Source organism: Strix aluco, chromosome 29, assembly GCF_031877795.1.
Source record: "Strix aluco isolate bStrAlu1 chromosome 29, bStrAlu1.hap1, whole genome shotgun sequence".
In the NCBI taxonomy this organism is placed as follows: Eukaryota; Metazoa; Chordata; class Aves; order Strigiformes; family Strigidae; genus Strix; species Strix aluco.
This window is the reverse complement of record NC_133959.1, coordinates 5,823,091-5,843,375: the sequence shown is the minus strand read 5'-3', so window position 1 is coordinate 5,843,375 and position 20,285 is coordinate 5,823,091. Positions and strand designations below refer to the sequence as shown.

The 20,285-nt window shown below is 55.7% G+C and overlaps 3 protein-coding genes across 3 annotated transcripts; 2 read left to right on the top strand and 1 right to left on the bottom strand.

The window, feature by feature from the left end:
• The first annotated feature begins 484 nt into the window (after nt 1-484).
• On the top strand, nt 485-9,767 carry LOC141916361 (uncharacterized). The gene is made up of 7 exons (XM_074808743.1): nt 485-545; nt 1,110-1,205; nt 3,171-3,310; nt 4,370-4,637; nt 8,081-8,262; nt 8,836-8,894; nt 9,617-9,767. The coding sequence occupies exons 1-7, from the start codon at nt 485-487 to the stop codon at nt 9,765-9,767; spliced, it is 957 nt and encodes a 318-aa protein (XP_074664844.1).
• Nucleotides 9,768-11,559: 1,792 nt separating this feature from the next.
• LOC141916315 (bone morphogenetic protein 2-like) lies at nt 11,560-13,982 on the top strand. Its single transcript, XM_074808683.1, has 5 exons — nt 11,560-11,824; nt 11,952-12,088; nt 12,466-12,588; nt 13,032-13,230; nt 13,576-13,982. Exons 1-5 carry the CDS (start codon nt 11,560-11,562, stop codon nt 13,980-13,982), a joined length of 1,131 nt encoding a protein of 376 aa, XP_074664784.1.
• A 2,744-nt stretch (nt 13,983-16,726) lies between these two features.
• On the bottom strand, nt 16,727-20,084 carry LOC141916322 (potassium voltage-gated channel subfamily V member 2-like). The gene is made up of 2 exons (XM_074808692.1): nt 18,682-20,084; nt 16,727-17,268 (listed from the first exon to the last, which is right to left on the bottom strand). The coding sequence occupies exons 1-2, from the start codon at nt 19,930-19,932 to the stop codon at nt 16,996-16,998; spliced, it is 1,524 nt and encodes a 507-aa protein (XP_074664793.1). The 5' UTR covers nt 19,933-20,084; the 3' UTR covers nt 16,727-16,995.
• Between the last annotated feature and the right edge of the window lie 201 nt (nt 20,085-20,285).

Here is a 20,285-nt window from a genome sequence, read left to right as displayed (position 1 = left end):
TGGCTGAGTCCTGCCTGTTGCATCTTATCAAAGAGCCAGCTTTGTCTCAGTTTTGGTGGTGTGGAGGAACAAAAGAGGGTTGTCTCTAGATAAAAAGGCTGAATGTGATGAGCGGGGATGAAGGATGCGTGTTCCTTTCAAATGAGGGGACTTGAAAGTGACTCCGAGTCACCACAAACTTAATTAGTTTGAAAAGGGTGGGAAGAACAAAGACCCCCAAGGGAGCTTCCCCAGGCTGGGAGCAAAACCAATTGCTCTGAAGAAACGCTTTGAAGTTTGCTCAAAGCCTGATCCCAGTGGAGTGTGGGAGAGATGCCATCACTGCCCAGGCTGCTTAGGTGTTTGTTCAGATCACAATCTGGAGACATTTGCTGGCGATATGCGAACCCATTTGTCTCCGAGATGTTCACCTCGCCTGCTGAGGGAGGGCCTGTTATAAATATCAGAGATACTGGAGGCCTTTTTGTGTTTCCCAAGGTGCAGTATGCGGGACCCACTAGCTGTAGTCTTCTTCACGGGGCTGTTGCATGCTCCCATCTTCGCCGGTAAGTTCATTTTTCCTTCTCGTGCGGGTGTGTGGTGTGAGGCTGTGCGTGGGCTTCACTCGTATCTGGAGTTTCTGTATGGACACGGTGTATGTTTTCTATGGTGCTTCACTGTGAGCAGCGTGGAGGGTTGTCTGCACTCAGCAAATCATTCAGGGTTTGTCTCAGAGGAAGCTGCTGTGCAGAAATCTTTGGGGAGTTTAGTGCCTAGGAGCTGCTTTGTGCTGTGTGAGGTCACTCCTCTTACCTGAGCTCACGCTGCAGTAACGTGGAAGTAGAAGAAAGCAGGGGACTGATGTCCTAGGATAAAACACTGCTAAACACAGCATTTTCTTGGACTAATCAAACAAGGTGTTCAGCCCACCTAGCCAGGTCTGAGAGGTCACACGGGTCACGTCCATTTAGAACTACTCTAAATCTCTTCCTTACGCTGAAGCAATTTGGTTCAGGACTGCAGGTGGCTGCAGGCTCGTGCTGGGCGCCCAGCGCCTCCTCCCAGCTCAAGCAGGAAAGGTGGTGAATTATAACTGGGGTGATGCTGGGTTTGGTGGTTTGTGACTGCAGGTGCTGGAGCCGCTGGCAGAGAGGACGAGCAAGGGAACCTGTTTGCAGAGAGGGGCTGCTGCAGGAGGCAGAGCCATTTCCTCCACGTCGGGCATGGTGAGTTCCCCTCTGCCTGCAAGAAACCTGGATCCTTTAAGCTTCCCCACTCACTCACTCACGTCCTGCCCATCATCCCTCAGATGTTTCTTTATGTTGAAATTATTCTAGTGACTTTTCCCTCAGGGGATTAAGGACAGAAACACGCTGAGGACTTGCCCAGATAATCCAACGCTTAAAGTATGTTTTGTAGAATAGGAACTGATGAGCAGCCTGGCCCCTAGGTCTGTTCATCTGCACGAAGGAGTCTTCATTTTCTGTACCAGTGTGCTGCAATGTGGTTGAATTCTGCGTCTGAATTCTGTGTTTGCTTCTGGTGCTGCATGAGTTCAGGACTACCACAGACTTTTACTTCCCAGGTTTAACGTTGGAAGGGCTGTCAGCAAGACAGCAGAGTGTCCTGACTTTACTGTGCAGAGAAAGTAGGAAATAGCTCCATTTGTTCACCAGAAAAAAGTCTGTGGACTTCAGGAGTAGCCTTTGGTTTCAGTTCCCCTTGCAGTGACGGTAAGGCTACACGGAATGAGCTTCAGCTGATTTTAGCACAGATATGTGAAAACGGCTTTAAACTATAGCCAAAGTCTGAGGTTTCTTAGGGTTTTTTCAGTGCATGAGAACAGTACTTGTACAAATTTAGTCCTCAGTGTTTGCAAAACATCAGGTTCTTATGTGAATAGTAGGAATTATAAAATTATCATATCCGATTTAAGAGCTGTCACAAGCAGTGACAGTTTGTCATCTCCAAAGGAAACTACTTCAGAAGAGTAAATAATGATGAAAATAGTAAAAATAGTAATAGATAAAGTGATAAAAATAATAAACACGGCCTGTGTTGCTGCAGGGGGGGGAGAGCAGGGGTTAACAGTGTCTTCAGCTGGCAAAGTGTCCTTTGCCAAGTGACCAGCTGCCTGCCCCTTGCTGTGGGTGAGGAGCATCCGCAGGGGTCACCACCAGGGAGTGACTAATACACCACAAATTGCTACCTGGCTCCTGGGCAAAGAAATCCTCAGGCAGCTAGCAGCAGCTGTAACCCAAATGTGAGTTTAAAATGTCCCTACGTATTTCCCGGTGTCGTGCAGCGTGGGGATGGGGGCTGTCTCTCGCACTGACATTGGAGATCAGTTTTTAAATCAATGCAAAGTTAGAGTTTGGCAGCGCACGCTGGGTCTGCAACTCCAGCAGGTTAAAGTAAATGAATTACAGTGGTGTTGAACGGCTTAGTGGGCACATTTAAGGCCAGTTTTCTTCCCTATTATATGACGAAATGAGGATTTACAGTCAAGCCTTTGAGTGCGGACAGCACTATTGGGGAAAAATAGCTCATTTGAGAAGGATTTCCAGAAGAAACAGCCATTAGCCAATAACTGCTGATATTTTACAGCAGAGTAAGCAGATCTAAACCCGGATGCCTGGCCTCGTGTCTCCCCTGTCCCCACAGCTGCTCCCACCTCCCCGTGTGCTGGCAGGAGGGGAGGCAGCAGATTTGTCTTCAGCTCAAGCAGCTCCACGGACAAGTTTGTCTCTCTCTGCCCCGAATCCGCCGGGTGCTCAGGCTCGTTCAGTACGTTCGAGCTCTGCAGCTCAGCGACAGCTGAGCGTTCACATTTTCCCTTTGCTAATCAATGTATTCATCTATTCTCACCCCATCCTTCATGAGTTCGCTAAAGAAAATAAAACCTGTTTCCTAGTGAATTTTTAATTGCATGCTTTTTATGCTGGGCTGCTCTTAGCAGTCTGTTATGAAATGTTTTACATTTACACATACATCTGCAGCGCTAGTGAAGGGCTTTCTCTCTGGGATTTCCGCGGGTGCTGAGGCTGAAGGACTCTCTCCCACATCCCAGGGGTGGGCCATGTCTTTTTGTTCAGTGTTTGTGTCTTGCGCAGCCCTGGTTTGAGCTTGGGCCTCCCCAGCATCACATAAATAGTGAGGAGTAATGCTTTTGTCGATGTTGTGTTTCACAGATGTCTCTGGCAGTCCTGTCAGTGTGGATGTCGGGAAGTGCCGGTCCAGCTGCCTGTCCCAGCGGATCAGCTCCCCCCACCCCAGCCTCCTGGGGCTCTCCAGACACTCCTCCATGCTTGATTTCCTTAGAAGCAAGAAGGTGAGAAAAGTGTGTTTGTGTCATCCCCGTGGCAGGAGCCGTTGGGTCTGGGTGAAGGTCATACATGGGTGACTGGGGCTGGGACTTTATGCATGTTTTAAAATACCCGTTTTTGGCTTCTGCATTGCAGAAAACCCATCACTGAGCCTCTTGTCCTCCCTTAGCCAGCCAACAGTGGATTGTGCAAACAAATGGAAACTATCCAGCATTGCTGGATAGCTGGTGGCAAAGGAAGGGCCAGAGTTCAGCTGAAGGGCTATCACAGCACCTGCCCAGCTGCTCCAGGCAGCATCCAAGCGTATTTCTGTCCTCCCCCAGCCCAGCAGCAAGACCAACTCTTTCAGCCACATCTGCTGTACGTGAGAGCTGGTGTCCTCTATGTAGGAGGCCTTTTTCTGCCTGGTTGAGCAAAACTGGCAGGACCTGTGATTTCATGAATAAATATCTGGCCTCTGAGGTGCTCGTGTCATTCCCTTATCACATGCTGTGTGTCACTCCGAGGAGGGGCTAGAAGGAGCTGGCGCATTTGGGAACACAGCTATGCACAGGCTGCCCTTATCCCAGGAGAGCTGATGTTGCCTAAAGTCCCATCTCCACCAGGATAACTGACACTGGAGAGGGAATGGAAACAAGCTCTGCAGGATGCTGTACACGTGTGTCCTGTCAGTCTTCAGCTGGGGCTCTGTAACTGTGAAAAATCTTGTTGCCAATTGTCCCACTGCAGCACTGCTGCTGCAACATCTTCCAGGCGGGCGGGTCCACGTTCGTTCCACAGAGCTGTCATCACGCTGACCCTCCAGATCAGGAGTCTGGGGTGAAACAAGGGCTGCGGTAGCCAGTAGAGTTCAGCTGATTGTTAGAAGGGTTTGGGGAAATAGTTTTGAAATCGATGCGTCACTGGGAAGGGCAGCACCACAGCAACACCGTGCTGCCATGCAGGGAGAAAGGAGTGAAAGCAGAATCAGTTCTAGGTCAGAAGAGGTTTTTACGGGGGAGCTGATGCTGGAAGTTGTTTTCCGTGACATGTTTTTACCGGTGTATATGCCGTGTTCCGTGCAGCTGCAGCTGAGGCGCCCCGACTCGCCGCTGCGGCCGGGAGCGCCGCGTTCCTGCCCTGCGGGCTCCTGCTGCGAACCCGCCCGCCTGCACGTGGAGCGGCTCCTGCTCCTCGGGGGTGTGCGGGAGGTGGAGGTGGTCGACGGCTGCCACTGCAGCATGTGCCCTGAGGAATGTCTCCGTCTCCCAGCTCTGAAAACCTTCTTTCCAGACTCTCCCTGGGAGGTCACAGTTGACGTGGGGAAATGCTCTGACCCAACCTACAGTGCAGGTAAGGGAACGATGGGGGGCTCTGCACCCCCCAGGAATCCAGGGACGAGCCCTTCTGTGTGACCAGCGCCAGCATCAGAGCTCTGAGCGTGACCAGCAGAAGGAGGGAGGTGATAGTCCCCCTGTGCTCTGCACTGGTGAGGCCACACCTGGAGTGTTGTGTCCAGTTTTGGGCACCTCAATCGGAGAGAGATCTCAAGGTGCTGGAGCGAGGGCAGAGGAGGGCAACGAGCTGGGGAAGGGCCTGGAGAATAAATCCTGTGAGGAGCGATGGAAGGAGCTGGGACTGTTCAGTGTGAGGAGGAGAAGGTGAGGGGAGACTCATCACTCTCTACAGCTCCCTGAAAGGACGTTGTGGAGAGGTTGGTGCTGGTCTCTTCTCCCAGGGAATTAGTGACAGAACAAGAGGGAACGGCTTGAAACTGCAACAGGGGAGGTTCAGACTGGACAGGAGGAAAAAATGTTTCCCAGCAAGAGTGGTCAGAGAGTGGAATAGGCTGCCCAGGGAGGGGGTGGAGTCCCCATCCCTGGGTGTGTTTAAGGGTCGTTTGGATGAGCTGTGGGGGGATGTGGGGTAGGGGAGAACTTTGTAGAGTCGGGCTGAGGGTTGGACTCGATGATCCCGAGGGTCTTTTCCACCCTGAATGATTCTGTGATTCTGTGATCTAACAACGCTCTACTCTGCCACACAAACCCTCTTTGCCTTAGGTGGAATGGGATTGTATTTTATACTTTCAGGGTTTGGGTTTTCTTTTCCCTTCTGTTGCTGGGTGCTGACAGCACAGGTCTGCAGGTGAAATGGTAATTCTCTGCCCCTGAGCATGGTGTGAGGATGGTTATAGAACCACCTCGTGTTATGGGGAAGTGTCCTCTAACCAGAGATCATAGAATCAGAGTAACCCAGGCTGGGAGGGACCTCGGGGGTCCCTGCTCCAATCCACCCACTCAAAGCAAGAAAAACAACCTGGTGATAAAAGCTCTACTGAAAACAGACCGCTCAGCAATGGCTAAAAAACGGAGTTCCCTTTCCAATGGTCTGAAATGCCCTTTCATCTCAGCACCAGTGAGCTACACTGATGTTTCAGAAATCACTGGAAATGGAAACTCCAAACTAAATTGTTCCAGACGGATCAAAATCTTCCACTGGGATAAAGCTGAACGGGTTCATCCTGAACTGTTGTGGTGTCTTGTGAGTTCACACATAAAATAACCCAAGAGTCACGTAGGTGAAGATGAACTGAGCTGATTTTAGCAGAATGGAAAGTCGTGTTGAAATGATTTTCCACAACTGTTTGATAAAATGAGTTCTCCTGGAATGTGTTGATGACATTTTATTGGCATTTCTGCATCTAAAACCATCCTGTTAAAACCTTCCCGGCAGCTCCTGTGACACGACTGTACAACAGCCACTAGAGAGGGACAGAGACCAGTGCGAGCCCTAATGTGAGCTTGAAAAGCAGCAAAGAGGCCTGAGCTAGAGGGGCTGGGGAAGGCAGATGTGTGGCCGAGAAAACAAAACCCCGTGGGGCTCTGCTTGCTGAGGTGCGTCCCATCCTCCAAGAGGTAGAGGAGGGTCTGCACACAGACATCGGCGCTCCCACAGCCCCGCAGCTTGTGTAAATCCAGCTGCAGGACACAGCAAGTGGAAAAGAAAATTAGGCAGTGTGAAGTGCTTTTTTCCAGAGGTGGGAGAATCAGCATCTACTTCCCAGACTTGTGACTGGAAGGTGCTGGAGGATGCTGTTGTCCCCGGGGTGGCTAATGGACAGTGGCTCATTCAGTGATAATGGCCCAGGGCTGGGAAATGTGGACTCGCCCCCAGCTTTGCCTCTGCCCTGGGGCTGGTCTCTGCACTTTCCTTCTGGATTTTCCCCTGTAAAGTCAGGCTGACACTTTCAGTGTCATGTTAAAGACTGGAAACGTCAGAGGAGCAGTGGGCTTGGAGGAGGATGTTAAAATCTCACCCAGAAATACTGGCTTCCAGAAATCCCCTGTCATTTTGTGTTCCTCTCTTAAGGCAGCCCAAAGAGATTTGCTTTTAGAAAATGCTTTTTCCTCCCTTGAAAACACAGCCCCATCCTGGAACAAAGACATCTCCTCCAGCAGCTGATGAAGCAGCTGGGAAGGGGCAGGAAACTCTCACAACCATTTTAAAGCCAGGAACCAAACACAGTCCCTGAAGGACCTGCACCCAAGGGTTGGGACAGGGCAGGACAAGGTCCTGTTTAGAGCCAAGACTCACGACTGCTTTAGCCATCCTTCTTCTCCTCCTCCAGCTCATGCAACGGAGATTTTAATCCTAATTTACTTGGTGAGGGAGAGAAAAACTGGGAGATTTAGCAGATAAACTGTTTCTACGCAGAACATAGGTTCAGGCTGAGCCAGGCAGGACAGTCTGTGCCTGTTTCCTTCCAACTGGACACGAGTTACTGCTGGAGGAGCCTCTGTCTCTCCTCTCCAGCTGCTGAGCCCCTGCCTGGGCCAGCCGGGCCCTGCCACGGAGGCCACGTGTCCTGGCTTGGAGGTGACATGGCAGCGAAGATGTGGGCTGTCAGCGTGTCCACCCAAAGCCCCCCTTCCCCCTGCTCTCTGCGTGGCTTCCTTAACAATCAGACTGGGTATGTCAAATCCCAACATCGGGTTTTTTTGCCCTGGGGATTCTTCACTGAGTTAAAGCTTCAAGAGGGAAAGAAAAGGCAAAGCAAGACTTGGTCCTGTGCCCCCAGAACCAGGGCCGTCGCCTGCCTTCCCTTCCCCCGCGCTTTGTACCCGCCTTCCTCCGTCCCACGACGCGGGTAGGGCAGATGTAGAAACTCGGGCTGATGTGGGGAGATGCTGCCTCCATCGCCCCAGCCCCAGCCAGCTCGTCTGCTTGCATGGAAAGCTGAGAGCAAATCCTCTGGAGGTGCCCCGGGAAATATGTCTCCAGGAGAGCTGGTGACACTGGCTCCAGCATCTGCCCATGCAGGGCACAGCCCCCTGGCAAATCCAGAGAGAAATGCTGGATGAGTAAATGTTAGATAATGTTCCCCAGCTCCCTGGTGTGAGAGCATGTCTGGAAAAAGCGCTGCCATGAATATTTTATGTTCAAAGACACTTTTTCTCAAAGATAATGTGTAATAGCTCAGGCTGTCTCCCCAGAGATGGAGCTTTCACAGGCTCAGGTTTTCACAGTTTGCACCCAGAATAACCTCTTTGCCCTGTGGTCTGAAACTGAGATGGAAGAACAAAACCTGTCGCTGAGGTCCTGAGCTGGTGAAGGAATGAGCCCCAAACTCTCAGCTGGGGACCCTCACACAGAAAACATCACTTTCCACGCCAGGCGCTGGACGCCGGAACCTGACGCTGCGTCTGTGCCGCTCGGGAGAACCCCGGTGAAGATGCTGCAGCCGTAGTAGCCTCAGATGCAGCCCCAGATTAAATTTCCTTCTTGTTTCCTTGCAGATGGCCTTTTCTGCATGCCCACAAAGTTCAGCACTGCTCTAGTCAAAAACCCACAAGGTGGGGAGGTGGTTCGGACGCTGGAGAACTGCGAAATGAAGGAAAAATGCTATCGTGTTTCCCAGGTGGAATATTATTATGAAATTGTGCTCAGCTCTGCGGGACACAGGGAGGAACGACTCAAGGTTGGTTCCCCACAGCTTGGCCTCTTCTCTGGTGGGCTCAGCTGTGCTTCTGGGCCCACACGTGGGGTTTGAACAGCCAGGTGGATGCTCTGACATGGGCAGCTTCAGCCTGGTAGAGCTACGCACACGCTGGCAACAAACTACAGTGGTTAAAATCTCACATTTATATTATCTCACGCTATAAAATGTATTTTATTGCCACTAATTTGTGTGTACATCAGTGCCATAAAGTAACAAATGGCCTTTGGGTGAGGATTTCTTTAAAAAATAATTAAGGGAGCAGCGAGAGATTTATTTAAAAAATTATTTAATCAAGTACATCTTAAGCTCAGTTCAACAGAGACTCTACTTCAACATACCTTTGTGCACAGGGACTTCTGACTCAAAAGACACTGGTGTGACCCCAAAATACTTCCCCTTACAAGCTTTGTCTCGCTGCTGCGGTTTCTCGGGGGTGTATGCTCAGCCTGAGGATGGAGGGCGGGTGGAGGGCGAAGTGACTGGGTCCCCTGGGGAGTCCCCGGTGAGGTGTTGTAGGGGATTTTCATGCCTTTGTTTTGCAAATCTTTGCAGGAAATTGATGTGGGAAGGTGCTTGGGCAGCTGCTCCTCGGGGGATCCCTGCTTGCTTAGGTAAGCACAGCTGCCAGGATCCGGCAGTTCTCTTTCCCGGGCACATCCGCACATCCAGAGGCAGGTTTGAGCTGTTCCCAATCCTCTCAAGTAATGTGCTGCTCCCGGGGTAACACAGCAGCACCCCCAGCTCACTGCCCATGCAGGGACAAAGCTGAGGCAGAGCAGCGGTTGCAGTGGTGCCACAGCAGCGCACTGCTCCGGGCTTTGAGGGATGAAGAATAACCTCCTGCTGCTGGGGCCGGATTTGGCCCATTGGGCAGCTGGTTATGGAGCTTGTGGTCCCCCGTGATGGCAGACACAGATGGGTCCCGACAGCGGCTGGGATGTGCTGGTCCTGCCGCCCGCTGCTGGCAACGCTGAGGGGCAGGAGGAGGATGAGGAGGGGGATGCTCTGAGCCAGGGGGGGGGGTCCAGCCAGTTGTTTCACGCCAGGGGAGGGGGGGGCAGCTCTTTGTGTTATTTGCAGACACGAAGATGTGGCAAATGCAAAGGGAAGCAAATCAAACCATAAAGAAATAACCCCTGCTCCTGCACAGGCAGGGAGGGAGGAGACAGTTCACCGAGTTACACCAGGAGTGAGGAATAGGTGCAGGCAGAGGCAAGCGGCCTCCTCCTCCCCTACCCTGGTCCGTGAAATCTGCCCTTTTCCCAGGGGATGAAACGCAGGGTGCCAGGGCGCGGGGGGCTGGGGGATGTACTGGGTTTGTCTCTAACTGCAGGGAGTCACACGGTGGAGAGAAATGTCTGGTCTGGGCAGAAGCTGCCTCCGGCCGCTGTGCCCCTCACCGGTACGACGTACACACGGTCAGGAGCCGCCGGGACCGCGTTCGCACCGTCATCGCCATCCGGGAGTGCAAGTGCAGGGGGTAGCGGGAGGGGGGGCTCCTGCACGACCCCCACCAGACTGTCTGTAGTATATGTAAATGAGAGAAGGCTATTTTTTGAATAAAAGCTATTTTAAACAGCGCTTGTATAAATGAACCCTCTACAAAATAAACATCATGGGCAATTCGCAGCTCCTCGGGACTCTGCTGTGCAGCTCCATGGCCCCTCCATCTGTGCCCAGGCGTCCCAGGAGGATGCAGCCACGGGCTGGGGGTTGCACCAGCCCGGCTATATCCCGTTTACAAAATGTGGAGCAGGAGTTGGAGAGGCAAAAAGGTAGGTTGAAGGCCTGTTGGGGCAGAGATTTCCCGTCTGCAGGTAATCACTTATCCTGGAGGACATGCCGCGGCCACTGGTGAGCTGGGAAGAGGAAGGAGAGAATCCAGAGGATACAAATAGTTTCCTCCATCAATTAACTCAAGCCTCTCAGAGCCTCCCTGCCTATTCTGGATAATTAACAGCCCTTTCACCCGCCAAGCGTTGGATTGGAATAAATTATAGACACCAACTGGGCAAGTAGCCTTTGGCTTGTCTCCTATCGCGTCGGCCGGGTGCCTGTGGGGCTAGGGAGCGCCCTCGGGCCTGCTGGCGGACAGACAGACGGACGGACGGTGCTGGCTCTGGCCTTGCACCTTCCCCTCTCCGTGCCAAGCCTCTCGCAGAGCCCGTACCTCTGGGCTTCCTTCACAGGGGGTCTCCCTCTTCCCTAGAAGATCTAACAGGCTTTTCCAATCCTGCTCTTTTTATCTGATGCACTGGTGGGTATCATGTAATTTTTTTTGTTCGGTCACGTGGCATTAAAACAAACGGCAATGTGGAGTCCAAGTGTACTGTGTCAACACGTCCACCTTCACCAACCCAGTTTCTCTGTGATTGGGGAATAACAGCAAAAGAATTGGCTTTTATCCCATCACCCAGAGTCCATAGGGTTCATATTTCATTAATATCGAGCATTCAGGAATTAGCAGCAAATGCCTTTTAATCTCCAGGAAGCCAAATGGCTGTTTTTAAAAAAAAAAAAAAACCTTAAATTCAGTTTGGTTCCTCCTGCTGCTGAGTTCCTGCCACAGCCCAGGGCCTGGCAGCGCTGCGGCAGCTGCATCCCCCAGGCTGCTGGTTCTCTCCTGGAAACCCGCTTTGCCCTGTGGTCTTGGCTCGCCGGGCTCACGAAATGGAGCTGGTGCTCCCCGTGACCGTGGGGAGCGCCTGGGCCAGCCCTGCTGCGTGAAGGGTCCGCGGGCACCGCTTGCCAGGGACATGGGATGGGGACACCGATGTGACACCGAGTCCCTCCGATGCTCCTCGGTCCCGGCAGCGGCTGCGGCGCGGGGCAGCGTGAGCTGCTGTAGCAGGACAGGGATGGGAAGGGGATGCTCATCCAGCCTCTCGGGGGGCGGGGGGCTGCATTCCTCCACACAAAGGTCCTCCTGTTTGTCCCGTTAGCGCCATCATTGAAAACCAGTTAGTCTCCTACAGAGAGCAAATGCAGCCCAGGCAGGGCCGTGCCGAGGGGCTGCCCAGCCCCAGACCCCAGTGTCCCCCACCAGCCCTGGGGAGGGCTGGGGTGAGCCATGTCCCCTCTCTGATTGTGTACTGGGGCTAATTGGTGCAGGGGCCCAGGAGCCCAGCTTCGCACCTTGTTAGCATGGCAATTAGCTCTCTTTACCCTCCTGATTGTTCTTGTGCATATTTGACTCCAATCCATCTTTGCAGCGCGTTATAAATGCAGCACCGGGGAGGCAGGGGGGAGTGGAGCTGGGGCAGGGACAGCAGAGCCATGCTGGGGACCGTCCTGCTGCTGCTGCTGGCTCTGGCCAAGCCAGTGTGCCCGAGCCCGGCCGGAGCGGCGAGCCGGCGGGCTGAGGCGCTGAAGAGGCTCCTGGAAGTCTTCGGCATGGAAGACCCTCCGCCCCCCCCAGCTCACTTCAAGCAGCCGCCCCAGTACATGGTGGATCTATTCAACACCGTCGCCAACGCAGACGGTGTCACCAAGAACCCCGACATCCTGGAGGGCAACACGGTCCGCAGCTTCTTGGATAAAAGTAAGGGGGTGGGGGGGTGGGGGTGTCCCTGTGGTGCTGGGGATGGGGCTGCAGGAAGGGGCTAAACGTGGCCGATGGAGGTGCTGCCCCAGTTTGGCCCCACTTCTCAACCTGTCCTTCCCTCCAGCTCACGGCGAGAAGATGCGGTTCCTCTTCATCCTCTCCAGTGTGGCCAAGAATGAGAAGATCTTGACGGCAGAGCTGCATCTCTTCCGCCTCTGGCCGAGGGTCACTGATGGGCCCAAAAGGCACCACTTCTGCCAGGTAAGGAGGGGGACGGGACGGAGATGGGCCAGGGATGGGGATGGGATGGGCATGGGGGTGGGGACAGGGATGGGAGCAGGGATGTTACTGGCATGCTGTGGTCACTCGCCTGCAGTGGGAGCATGGCCTGGCTCTGGGAAAGGCATACAACCAAATGTCATCACATTGCACAGAGAATCACAGTAATTTAACCACAGCAAGTTCTTAAATATCATCCTGGTTTGTGCACGCACCAGCCAAGGCACCTGAGAGTTGTGACAAATCCAAGCTGACAAATCCCCCATCTCTCACCCTTTTTTCCCTCAGTACCCCTGTCCGGGGTCTCTCCCCTGGGGTGGGACACGCTGGTGGTAACCGCCCTTTGCTGCCTTCCCCAGGTCAGCGTCTACCAAGTGCTGGACAAGAGCGAGCTGGACACCCCCGGAGGGAAGAAGCTGCTGGCGGCCAGGCTGGTCTCGCTGCAGGGCTCAGGCTGGGAGGTCTTTGCCATCACACAGGCTGTGAGTTGCTTTTCCCCTGGTTCGGGTGGCACAGAGGGTACCCTGGGGGTTTGCAAAAGGAGCATTTTTAACCCGTTTCACCCCCAGCAGCCTTTGGGGCTCCAGTGCAATTTCCTATCTGTAGTCTCTGCAGCAGTGTGGGGGGGATACAGCCTCTGGGGGTAAGAGCCCTCCCAAGAGTCCTGGGGGGCTCCTCCATCCTGACCCAGACTGGACCCACCACCCCGCCGGTAACATCAGTGCTGGCTCCTGCCACAAGGTCCCCTGTGCCGCAGCCCTGGCGCAGCACAGCCCCTTGCCGTGGCTGGGAGATGGAGTGTGGCCACGGCGGGTGCTGGTTCCTGCCACCCCGCTGGTGATGGGGTGCTGGGTCTGTGGGGGGACACCAGCGCGGTGCCTGTCCTGGCCTGCGGTGCTGTGGTGACAACAGTTTGGTTCCCCAGGTTCGTGACTGGACCGAAGATGAAAGCAGCAACCAGGGTTTGCTGGTGACGGTCCAGGGCCTGGGCGGGAGCCCACTCGACCCCCCACTGCTGCAGTTCGCATCCGGCAGGGACCACCATGAGAGCAAGAAGCCCATGTTGGTTCTGTTCACGGACGACGGGCGCCGAGGAGCTTCCCTGCCTGTGGCCAACTTCCCAGGTGGGTCCCACACACCCTGGCACGGCTCCCTCGGTGCTGCCATCCCCTCGCCCGTGGGGCGCTGGGGTGCTCCTGCACGTGGGCTCCTAAAAATCCAAAGCTCGGCCAGAGGGAGGGGCCATCTCTCCCTGTGCAGGCTCGCAGATGTAAATCTGGATTTTCTCGCCCTGATGAGTGCAGACTGTGAGGTTGTCACCTCCTGGTGGCTCTGCCTGGGTTGGTGACAGGCTGTGACCATTGCAGCTGTGGGGAGGGATGACTCGGGGGGGGGGGGGGCTGCACCACATTCTCCCTCCTCCCAGGCTTGTGCCATGGCTAATGGCATTGGGTGCTCCTTTCTGGCAGATTTGCAGCCTCAGGCTCCCATCCTCCCCGCCAAGCTGTCAGTGCCCAAGCTGACCGGGCCACGCAACGCGCGCTCGCTGGACCGGCTCCAGCCCTGCCAGAGGCATCCCCTGTCCGTGGACTTTGAGGAGATCGGCTGGTCGGGCTGGATCATCTCGCCGCGGGGGTACAACGCCTACCACTGCAAGGGCTCCTGCCCCTTCCCACTGGGCGAGAACATGCGGCCGACGAACCACGCCACTGTGCAGTCCATCATCAACGCCCTCAAGCTGAGCGAGGGCGTCAGCAGCCCCTGCTGCGTGCCCGACAAGCTCTACTCCATCAACCTCCTCTACTTCGATGATGACGAGAACGTGGTCCTCAAGCAGTACGACGACATGGTGGCCGGGAGCTGCGGCTGCCACTGAGGCAGGAGGAGCAGGAAGGTGGAAATGCCGCGGCGATGGAGGCTGCTCCCACTCCCTCCAGAGCATCTCTGCGGGGGTCTCTGTCCCACAAAACCCTCTAAAAGAGACCGGGGCAAGCAAAGGAAGGGGGTGCCCGGCTCTGCCCCGGGTGACATCACCCTCCAGTAGTGCCTGGGAAGACTCAGGGCTGAGCTCTGATTAAATCGACCTGAGTGAGCCCGTGTGACTCGGCAGCCCCGGGGCCAAAGCTCCATTTCAGGTGCCCTACACGGGGGTGCAGGTTTTGTTGCCCGTGCAGAGGCTTCCCGCAGGCTGTACTATATGTATATAGCAAGAGCACTAATATATGACAGAAACCGCCTGTACAGTGCCCTGTAAATGTCTGTACATTTCTGCATTGCTGTGACTTGTAAAATGAATTCAGAGGAACTATTAAAAGCGCCATTCTCCGACAGGCTGCTTGTAGGACTGCTAGCCGTGGGCGAGCAGACACCCTGCGGGCAGAGGGAGAGGGGGTGCAAGCAGAGGGATGAAGATTCAGCCGCAGCGCAGTCTCCAGGGTGGGGGGAGGTTTGGTTGCTGAGCCCCGTTCCTTGGAAGCTGATTGAGCTCAGGATCCATCAGCCAGCCCACAACGGGGCTGGGGGGGGCAAATCCCCAAGCAGGGGATGGGGGCACATGGGTGGATGCAGTGACAGGGTCTGGGGATGGGGAGGGGATGGAGGGGTGCCCAGAGGTGATGCTGCTGGGGCGGGGGGTGGTGGGGAAGGACAGCTCTGGGTGAAGCTTCCTGGAAGAGGCTGAGCCGTGGGGGGGTCCTCGTGGCAGAGAAATGGGGTGGAAAACAGCTGGAAAATGGTGTGGGGGCGGGTCGGTGCTGGGGAGTGTAGAGAGGGTGGGTGTCAATGTGGGTACCGGGGAGGGGGTGTAGGTGCTGGGGGCCAGGGCAGGGCTCCCTGTCTCACACCCGCTGGCACAGCCCCCCTTGTCCCCCCGCAGTCCAGGACTCAGCGGGGGTGGCTGTCCCTGCCAGAGGGCTCAGCACCCCCCAGGCCTCTTTTCCAACAGCAGCAGCTTAACTGTGGTCCCAGGCTGACACCAGGAACCCCCCAGCAGCTCTTCATTTCCAAGCCCAGCTTGCAGGTGACCAAAGCCCACCCCAGCCTGGTGGGCACCACTTTCCTCCCACCGCTCACTGGAAAGCAGGACTAGTGACTGTTGGCCCTTCCCTGGCCCTGCCTGCCCCACAGCCTGGGGTCCCTCTCCCCATCCCACCCAGGGGAAGGGTGAATCCCCCCCCGGGAGCCCACTGACTAGATACGGTCCCACAGAGGAGGGCAAATCCCTGTGCCCCACAGACGTGTCCCCCCACTGCCCCCCGCTGGGATGTGAACACCAGGCAGGGCCAACCCGTGGGTCCGGAGCACATGCAGATGGCCCAGCTGCTTTCCCAGTGCACCCACAGCCAGGATCTCATCCCAAAACCAACATGCAGACAGGCTCAGCTGCACCCCACGAGACCCCTGTCCTCCCACCCACCGACGGGCAGGAGAGGTGGTTGTGAGCCACCACCACCACTTAATTTACCTATGAAGCAGAGCAGGACAGTGAGAAATACAACCACATCTTGGTTGTAGGTTGGTGCTGGTCTCTTCTCCCAGGGAATTAGTGACAGAACAAGAGGGAACGGCTTTAAACTGCAACAGGGGAGGTTCAGACTGGACATGAGGAACAAATGTTTCCCAGAAAGAGTGGTCAGAGAGTGGAATAGGCTGCCCAGGGAGGGGGTGGAGTCCCCATCCCTGGGTGTGTTTAAGGGTCGTTTGGATGAGCTGTTGGGGGATGTGGGGTAGGGGAGAACTTTGTAGAGTCGGGCTGATGGTTGGACTCGATGATCCCGAGGGTCTTTTCCAACCTGAATGATTCTGTGATTTCCTCGATCCCTCCCTTTGTCTCAGGCTCAGCTTTGCTCCTGATTTCTCTCCCTCCTCCCCTGCAGTGGTGCAAGTTGGGGGACAGGGAACAGGGGTTGTGGTCAGTTCATCACCCCTTGTTTCTGCTGCTCATTTTTCCTCAGGGGCAGGACTCCTCGCATTCTTCCCCTGCTCCAGCACAGGTCCTTCTCACAGGAGACAGTCCTTCACAAACTTTTCCCACAGGACACATTCTTCCTGAATTGCTCCAGCGTGGGCTCCCTGCCACGGGCTGCAGCCCTCCCAGCAACAAACTGCCCCAGCGGGGGCTGCCCTCAGCGTCCCGGCCTCCTCCAGGCACAGCCCCTGCTCCGCCGTGGGGTCCTCCCCGGGCTGCAGGTCGGCATCTGCTCCCCCGGTGCCCTCCATGGGCGCAGGGACAGCCTGTCCTCTCCCCACGGGCTGAGGGGGGTCTCTGCTCCAGCCCACCTCCCCCCCGCCACCTCCTCCTTCCTTCCACTGACCTCGGTGGCTGCAGAGGTGTCTCCCTCACAACTCCTCCTCGCAACTCCCACTCCTCCTCCCAGGTTCCCCTTCATAAATACGTTATCACAGAGGTGCAGCCACTGTCACTACTTGGCTCGGCCTTGGCCAACTTGGAGCCAGGGGAGCTCAAGAAGCTTCTCACAGGTTCCACCGCTGTAGATGCCTCCCCCCCTACCCAGACCCCCCCAAACACAAACCCAGCACCCCCCTGCGCACTCCTGTGCCCTCGGGGTGCCCCATGTCCCAGACCACCACAGCCAGATGTCCTGCCTTGGCCATACAACATGTTCTTTAGCTGGTACTTTACTGACAGCCCTGTGGGACAGCGGGGCCCAGCACACAATATTGAGGAAGGTCACAACACGGTCACGGGCACGTTCCATCCCTCCAAACAGCCTGAGCTGGCAGCGGCACCTGTACAAGAGCAGACCCCCCCGATGCTGCTGTGACTTGCTGCTTGGTGCCTGAGCCATGGAGCCTCCCTGGGGGACAGGACCTGCCGCAGGGACAGCCAGGATGGCAGAGGGGGTGTCTGGGGGATGAAGGGCCAGCGCTCAGTGGCGACAGCGGGGGTCGGCCCCACAGCACTCCGACAGCTTCTGCAGGACTCGCTTTTTCAGGCAGATCCTCCTGGACAGCTTGAGCGAGCGGCTGATCTCATTCTCGTGGGCCTTCAGCTTGGCATAGTAGTCTGAAAACTTGTTGTAGAGGACGGAGATGGGCATGCCGTTGAGGATGATGCCGAAGGAGATGCAGGCAAATGCCACCATCCTGCCGAGCACCGTGTTGGGCACCGTGTCTCCGTAGCCCACAGTGGAGAGGCTGACCTGGGCGAGGAAGGGAAAGGATAAAATCTGACGTGAACAAGCCCAGCAGACCCCTCCTGCCAGTGCCGGGACCAACCTCCCTCTGCCCCTGAGTGGGAAGGGGGTATCGGCTGGGAACATACTGCAGCCAGCGCGGCCGTCCCTGCTCCAGCAGCCTGCACGGTCAGGGCTCAGCTCCCCGGCCTGCACCCAGCAGGCTTGGAGACCCCAAGGAAAGGGCTGGGTGAGGCCCTGAGAGCAGAGGCCAGGGGCAAGCCTCCCTGCTCCCTCCTCCCCTTCACATGTGTCTCTTCAAAAGCAGCTGGACATCACCGAGCTGAACTCGCCCCAGCAGCAGCCAGACTGTCTGCTGGAGCTTCCTGCCCCCACCGAGCAGCGGCTCCAGTGCTTCCTGGCTGTAAACTGTTCAGTCCCACAGGAATGAAGCTTCCCAGACCCTCCCTGCAAGGGAAACAGAGGCACTGCCCAGGAATGCACCTGGCAGAACCGCGTCTGCGTGACAGGGGAGCAGCGCTGTGGGGACAGGGTGAGAGCTGAGGCAGAGAGGTTTGGGCTTTTCCTGGAGCCATGCTGACCAGGATCAGCCTGTGACCTTTAAATACTCAAATCTGGTGATTTTGCACTCCCTCAAGGAGGGATGAAAGCAGGCAGCCTGTGGTGGCCAAGGAGGATTATAAGAGCAGAAGTGATCTGTGGGATCATTTCATCTGCAAATCGAAATGCCCTCGTAACCCCTGGCTCTCAAGTGCTTTAGCTGCTCCTCATCTCAGAGGTAATCCCAGGTTTATTACAGCGCTCAGCTCAGCGGAGCAGCCGGCTCCCAGCACGAGCAGGGCAGCAACAAGGGCTCCTGTCCCTGGCTGCAGCACAGCCCAGTCTGTGTCCTCTGTCAGGACACGGGCTGAGGCACGGTGTGACTACGTTTCCTTGGTTCCCACAGGCAGCCCTGGGTCCCCCCACTCAGCCCCACAAGCTCTGACCCCTTCATGTCCCCCAAGCCCAGCCAGGCTGCAATGCTGCACAAGCCTCAGGCTGTCCTGGGTGGCTGTCCCCATGCCCATGGGGTCTGAGCCACATCCACCCAGCACTTGGGTCCCATGACAGATAAAGCCCGAGCTGAGTTACATCCCCCTTGTCACTAACCCAGGCCTGGAGGTTCCCAGGCCACCACCTCTGCCCCACCATCCCACCCCAGCACCGGTTTTTGAGCCTCTAAGCTTAGTCTAAACCTCTGATTTCTTTTCTCAGAGCATGCAGGGCTCTGGGTTTCCCACCATTACTGAGCTGGTGGGAAGACTGGGCCCTTTTCTGCCTCCTGGCCAGCAGCAGTGGTGAATCCCTCAACCACCAGGGCAGCCCCTACCCACAGAGCCCCACTGCTCCCCTCTCCGGAAGAAGGTGCTCACATCTTACCGCTGCCCACCACCATGTGTAGGGGATACTAGTGAAGTTGGTGCCTGGGACATCATGTTCCACTGAGTGCATGAGAGCAGAGAAGGTGAAGACCCCCATGGCGATGAAGAGGAAGAGGCAGCAAACCTGCTGGTAGCACTGGCGCATGGTGAAGCCGAAGGCCCGGAGGCCGGTGGAGTGGCGTGCCAGCTTGAGAATGCGGAAAATCCTCATGAGCTTGATGAGCTTGAGGACTTTGCCCAGCTTGCTCACATTCTCCACCTTGTGCAGTTCCTCGTGGTAAAGTGTGTCTCCTTCGTCCAGATATTCAAAGAGGATCTGGATGTAGAAGGGCAGGATGGCCACCAGGTCTACAGCATTAAACGCTGCCCGCAAAAAGTTCTTGAAGCTGGAGGAGGATATGAGTCGCATGAGGTATTCGGAGGTGAAGAAGATGGCACAGATCATCTCCAGCTGCTCCATCCACATCTTCCCTGTCTTGTGTTTCATCTCCTCCACCGTGCTCAGTGTCATGCCCACGATAGAGATAAGCACAAAGAAGCTCGACATGACAGCAATGATCTTGGCTGCCACAGAAGAGTACGGGTTCTCGATGAGGTTCCAGATCATCTTCCGAAACCATCCCAGAAATTTGCCCTCAAACTGCTCCACTGAGTCCAGGGGCTCCAGTTCTGCCTCCAGCTCCTTCTGTATTTTCAGGTACTCGCTGACTTCATCTCGCTTTTCCTCAAACAGGATCCGGCAGCAGTGTTGGGAGTATTTCAGATGGATTCCCCAGTACTCGATTTCCTCCACAAAGTTACTGGGGCACATCTCATCCATTATCCACAGGACCCCACTGCGGTAGAAGTGGAAGATGTAGTGGAAAATTGAAGGATCTCTGTCAAAGAAGTACTCGTTCTTCTGCACTGAGTAGTCATCGCAGAGCTGCAGCTTCTTCATCGGGTCGGTATAAAGGGCCAGCTTCCCAAGCCTGGTGATGGGATAGCGGGCTGCTACCTTGTAAGCTATCTGGAACAATTTGCCACCCACGTTAATGTTGAGCAAGCACTTGTTCCGTTGGATGGGAGTCTTGCTTTTCTCCCGGTTTCTGTCTATCACGTTCTGCATGGAGCTCCACTGCTTCACCAGGCTGTCCTGCGCAAAGGGGATGTCGACATCCCCTTCCCCCGGCGCCCGGCAGCAGCCCCGGTGATCCCCTGTCCTCAGGCTGGCAGAGACGCTCGCGCGTCTCGTCCCCAGCTGCCTCATCGTGCCTGACCCCCCCAAAGCAGCGACTCCCGGGACGGGCTGGGGGACAGCAGCTCTGGCTTCATGGGCACGCTCTGGCCAGGCGTACGCTGGCGGGGACGAGTGCTGTGAGCAGCTGACCGAGGGGCACTGCTCGTGTCACGGTGCCACGTGGCACTTGCCAGGTTCCCAAAGCCGATTGCTTATCAGATTGTGGTTTGTGCTGCAGGAGTCAAAGGCAGCTAAGTGTCCGCTCCTTAAGACGATAATGAGATTGAAGCTCTAGCCCTTTATGTAAGCAACTATTTCCAGCTCTGCACTTCTTTTTCCTTATTCTGTTTTTATTAGCTATCAGCGTTTGTCACACACTACCC